Raw genomic sequence first — 6,000 nt, forward strand, 5'->3', positions numbered from 1 at the left:
TGTTCAGGCTGGCAGAGCCATGCAAAGCTGGCAAGAGGCCCATGCAAGATGGGAAATGTAGACCCCAATTCAATCATCTTTACTAAAGGGCTCCCTTTGCCTTTACCTGAGGTTGGGAGGGAGATGAGCACAGATGCTGGAGGAGCTGAGGAATTTTTTTTAAGTGCCTGGGGAAATATTTTGGCAACTTCTGTGTCACTGTCAAAGGACCCAGACTTTTCCAGACTCTGTGAGGGGTGAGAGATTCCTTCCCTCATTCCAGTGAACCTGCCAGAGGGACGAGGATAGAGCGGTCCAGGGCAGGTGAAGTGATTTTGTTGCACTAGGTCAGGGATGTCCAACTTACAAGAGACTGTGATCTACTCCCATTATAAAACAACTGGCAATGATCTACCCATTGGATTGACAAAAGCAGTTGAGCTTTTTTCGGGGGGAGGGTCTCGCGATCGACCAGGATCTACCACAGTCATCCCCCCCAGTAGATTGCGATTGACCTGTTGGACCTCCCTGCACTAGGTGAATCTTAACTTTGTCTCTTGCCCCCCCCCCCACATCTTGCATTTCTCTTGTGGAGGCCTGTGTTCAAATCCTGGCTTGTCCACATACCCTCCAACAATAAGGACATTTTCATCTGAGGATTGTTGGAGGGCATGCTAACTGGCGGAGGAAAAAGGGGGCAGGGGGAGCGCACCGCCCCCGGCACCATGATCCCAGTGGGGTGCCATCGTGGCTGCCCCCCCCCAGCACTGGGTGCCACGCCCCTGCAGGCAGCATGCCACACCCCCGGGACGTGTGCCACGCCCCTGCGGATGGCATGCCATGCCTCCAGGATGTGCACCAGCCATGCCCCCACCTGCTCTCCGCCCCCAGTGCTGGAGCACAATCTATATATGTCTCTGTTTCTGCTGCCACCCCACTAGGAGTTATCACTCCCGTCCCAACTGACCCCATTCAACCCCCATTTTTGTGCCTCCCCACGGAGCATTTCCTATCAGAAGAAGGCTGAGTGCCATCACAGCTACACCAATGGGATGCCCCCCACTCCCCCTTTCTTCTCGCCTAGGGTGGCCCTGCCCTCTGCCTGCCCCTCAGAGCTAGCACGTCATGCAGGGGTGGGCCTCAGTGGTGGCGGCATCTTCTACCCGAACTAGGTGGCAGTGCTGTTGGGGGAAATTGGGACGTTCCAGGATCAAATCAGGAGCCAGAATGGCTTTCATAATCCCGGGACTGTCCCTAGAAAATTGGGACACTTGGAGGGTACATCAATGGAAGCCCCACATTGTGACCTCCTGCCAATCACAGTCTCTAAGCCTAACCTTCCTCACATGAGATAAACTCCATGAGTGGTGATGCTGAATTCAATAGCCACAGACTACTATTTGACAACGTCATTTCGTGCACTGTTTGCTAAACTTCCCACCAGTCATTTCTACCCCCACAGGCAAACCTCTTAGAAATCATTACTTTTAAATCCCTGGACTGAAAGATATCCTAGTTTCCTTATGAGGATGCAACCAAATTAAAATTAATAGTTGTTTTCTCCCCAAATCAAGGCCTTATCTGATGTGAAGTGCAAGCTAATCATGGACGCCTATATTTCTTTTCTTCCTGAGCTGTCAAACCAAGGCTTTCAGCAAAGGAAGCCTTTTTATCTTTTCTTATTCCAGCCCTTGTCCTACATGGCACTGCGTAGCAGATGTGTCATTTGGGTTGGCTGGCAGTATGTTGGCGGTTGCTCTAGCAGAGCAGGAGGTTTGCATGTAAATAAACTCTACCAGCTCAGGTGCCCATTCATCCATCAAAGTGAAACAGATTCATGTTAATGTCAAGAATGCTAAAAGGCAGTAAAATAAGGGCTAAACCACTACAGGCAAAACAATGGTCACAGAATGTATTAAGAGGCTTAGTGGCAGGGAAATAGTTTTTGTTGTTTTTTAAGGACATGTGAACTGGACACAAATCAAGACTGCAGGCTCAGATTGGCATGAGAAACACAACTAGTGAAGGACATTAGCTTAAGGTCCAAAACTTTCCCACTCGCCCTGCTTCTGTGCATTTAAAAGCAGCCTCACACCAATGCAGCAGGTGAAGCTTTTCCTGGAATGGAAATAACTGATCCAGAGCCAGTAAAAATGTGGCAATAAAAATTTGAGAAATGTCAATAAGTCATTTTTTAAAATGGCAGCAAAAGCTGACTTGCATTCTAGATATTTCAGTGAAACAAAACACAAAATTCAATGGAGAGGTGTCTCGTTATTTCATAAGGTATTAAAATAAATGTCATTGTGGTTGTGGCTAGACATTCCCCAGGGCAGCATTCCTAAGGATGAAGAGACTGGGAGTGGACTGGAGGGAAAGCAGGTCCAGCTGGTGGCAGCTGCAGCAAATGGAGAAGGGGATTTGCCATAGCTGTGAGAAACAGTGAAATGAAGGCCATTGCAACTCAAGACCAGAAACGAAGAGAGCCTAGCTAAAGGTGGGCTGGAGGCCGAAGGTAGAATCCAGGAGTTGACACCCAATGAAGTCGTCCAATTGATGCAAAGAAAAGACTTCTGCCTATACAATGGGCCTTTCTCCCCCTTTCCTCTCCCTTTGTGCCCCACAAATGTGTTCCAGGGATTCCTACAACCATATGGAGCAGATTTGGGGGGCAGGAAGAGGAGAAGGAGAGGAAGTCCCATCGCTCAGGTAGAACTCATTGTGCTAAAGAGATGGCTCCATTTAATACAACCACGGGAGATGTTCTGTTCTCTAACCCTGGGGAACTGGCCGTTGAAGTAGCCCTTCAAAGAGAATCGAGAGGCAGGGGGGAGCAGGACAGAGAAAATTGGCAATGAATAGCTAAGCAGAGAGTCTCAAGAGGCAAGACGAAGAAGAAGAAGAATAGCTAAGAGCTACTAAGTGGACTTACCGTATTTTTCGCCCTATAGGATGCACTTTTCCCCCTCCAAAAATGAAGGGGAAATGTGTGTGCGTCCTATGGGGTGAATGCAGGCTTTTGCTGAAGCCTGGAGAGCGAGAAGGGGTCGGTGCGCACCAACCCCTCTCGCTCTCCAGGCTTCAGGAAGCTATCCGCAAGCCTTGGGAGCCCGGCGGGAGTTCCTGCCGGGCTCCCAAGGCTTGCAGACAGCTACCTGCAGCCCGAAGCCTGGGGAGCACGGCACTGTGCACCCCAGGCTTTGGGCAGCTCTCCGCAAGCTTGCGGAGCCCGGCGGGAGTTCCTGCCAGGCTCAGCAGGCTTGCACACAGCTGTCTGCAGCCCAAAGCCTGGGAGCGCGGCGCTGTGCACCCCGGGCTTGCAGATAGCAGCCTGTTCTGGGGGCTCGGGTCAGGGAAACACTCCTTTTTCACTTGAGATGTGAATCTGCTCTCATCTTAGGAGAGAAGCAGGATGGAACTCATATGGCCTTCTGCCTCCTTCATATATTAGCACACATGAGGGGAACATTTCTCAGTACTGGGTGGGACCAGCATCAAAAATGTGTAGAGCAAGAAATGTAAAAATTGCCTTTATACAATAAGCTGTTTTCTACATGCACAAAAACTACTCAAGGAGAGCAATGGTGGTGAGGGGTGTTGCCTGAGGGGAGTGGATGTGGCTAGGGAAGGAGGGGTGTAGAGAGAGTCTTGAGAACCAGATAGAAGGGCTTGAAAGGCTGCATTTGGCTCCCAAACCTGAGGTTCCCCACCCCTGTCTTAGAGGCTTCATTTTGCTTAGAGTCTTCCAAGGACGAGTCCATTTCTACCCATGTTAAGTGGACTTAGTCACAAGCACTACAAAGTGGAGCAGCTGCTGGATTGAGAAACTCAAAACTAGTGCCCTTCTGGGTTCCATGTTCTTAACTGGAGCATTGCCTAGAGGAAGACTAACGATCTCTGCTTCTCCGGCTCTTCCCAAGCTCACCTTATCCTTTCCGAAGCTGAAGAGCAGTTTGCGCTCAGTAATGAACCGGACTGCGATTACACTGTCTGAATGGCCCTCCAGGACTCCGGCGGCCTTAGATGTGACATAAGGATTCCAAAGGCAAACATGGCGATTAACTCCTGCGGTCGCTGTTCAAAGTCACAAAGTTGAAACTCATTTATACAAACGTTTTTTGTTTTTGTTTTTTTACAAGCATGACAAAGAAATATGCCAAAGTTGCGGCAACCGTAAACAATTTTTGTTTAATGGATTCCATTCCACTCTCCAGATTTGATTGCCTTGATGCAGCTTCTCCCTCACCCCCTATTCATTTCCTTCATAAAAATTAATCTGTTTTTGCAGCTGCTTGACTTGATATGGAGCCAATGTGAGCCAAAGAAAGGGAACACTGGCTGAGACTAGGAAAGATGAGTCTTGGAGACCTTGATGCAGTCCTACAATGGACACTCCTAGGCAGGGATGAGGAATCTCAGGTCCACAGGCCTAAAGAGGCCTGTAAGGCCTCTCCATTTGGCCTGTGAGGGTGTTTTAGCTAAGCCCTGTTCATCTTCCCTATACAGTGGGATGAAACTTAATTCATTCCGGAGGTCTGTTCTTAACCTGAAACCGTTCTTAACCTGAGGTACCACTTTAGCTAATGGGGCCTCCCACTGCCGCCGTGCCGCCAGCATGCAATTTCCGTTCTCATCCTGAGGTAAAGTTCTTAACCGAAGGTACTACTTCCGGGTTAGCGGAGTTTGTAACCCGAGGTGTTTGTAACCCGAGGTACCACTGTATGTGACATCATATATCCATAGGCTGTTGACACCTGTATCAGAGGGTGGAGCCCAGCATACCTCAGAGACTCACTGGGAATTGCTTGAGAACACAGCCGCTCATCTCAGTAGCAAGCTAGATGCCAGGACTGATACAGTCAGTCCCAAGTAAGGTGTTGGTTTTTTTAATGCTCCATCAAGTCAAGTTTCATGAGATCAGCTTCAGTTTTCGCAGTCTGAGGTTGTTGACCAGGTACTTATGTGTATGCACACAATGACATGCCCTTTGGACCCCTGCCTTCAATTGCTGACTAAAGCTAGCCTGAGTGGCATGACTGGGTGGGTTCAGGCTGTGGTGAATATGTCTCTGCATGAAGGGGGGCAAGTAGCAACCATTTTGAAGGAGGTGAAAATGCCCACCCCGTCACAAACACTTCCTTTTTGAGCACAGTACTTGACAGGGTTGCGGCAACACAGCTGCAGGCATTCCTGGAAGAAACTGATTCTCTAGACCCATTTCGGTCTGTGTTTAAACCCAGGTTCAGGACAGAATCTGCCCTGGTTACCCTGATGGATGACCACTATAGGGAGAGGGCGGAATGCAATCCTGTTGCTTTTACAAGCTTTCTCATCAGCTTTTGATACCATTGGCCATGGTATCCTCCTGGACCACCTACAGGAGATGGCTTTTGAGGGCACTGTTCTGCAGTAGCTTCAGTCTTCGCTCCAGGGACGTAGCACTGGATGAGTGCTTCTTGGCCCCTTGGCTCTTGAGCTATGGGTTGCTGCAGGGCAGTATATTGTCTCCATTGCTATTTAGCATCCACATGAAGCTGTCGGAAGCAGCCATTAGGAATTCTGCAGCAAGGTGACACGAGTACACTGATGATAACTCCCATCAGCTCTGACAATACGGTTGATAGTCAAGGGATGATGGGATCTCCAGTCCAACAACATCTGGAGGGCCACCGATTCCCTATCCCTGTCTTAGCATATGTTCTATATTTGGTTGCCTCTTCTTTACAGCAGCCTCCCCAGTCCTCTACAACATCTCTTTATTGGTTTTGCTGTCTATCCATCTCCTTACAAATGCCTCAGGTCCCCTTTGTTCCCCTTTCCCTACCACCCCACTTCACATCAATTCAGAACAGAGCTCCATTTGTACTTTTTTTTTGTTTTAATGAATTTCCTTTTCAGTGTGAAGCTTATACTCCTTCCTCCAGCAAGTGTTTCGTCGGCAATATACGCTTTATCACCTGCACCTGGCTTTTGGAGGGTGCAATCAAAAGTCTACCCCCCGGGCATTTGTGGGCTGTAGAG

The 6,000-nt window shown here is 49.0% G+C and overlaps 1 protein-coding gene across 1 annotated transcript in view; it reads right to left on the minus strand.

The window, feature by feature from the left end:
• The window catches only part of WDR49 (WD repeat domain 49), a 95,979-nt gene that overhangs the window by 63,743 nt on the left and 26,236 nt on the right, over positions 1-6,000 (minus strand). The window contains exon 7 of the mRNA XM_083503969.1: positions 3,905-4,053. Within this exon, the coding sequence (XP_083360095.1) occupies positions 3,905-4,053 (149 nt within the window). The remainder of the gene's footprint in view (positions 1-3,904; positions 4,054-6,000) is intronic.

This window comes from Podarcis liolepis (assembly GCF_965112155.1).
Source record: "Podarcis liolepis genome assembly, chromosome: 5".
Classification (NCBI taxonomy): Eukaryota; Metazoa; Chordata; class Lepidosauria; order Squamata; family Lacertidae; genus Podarcis; species Podarcis liolepis.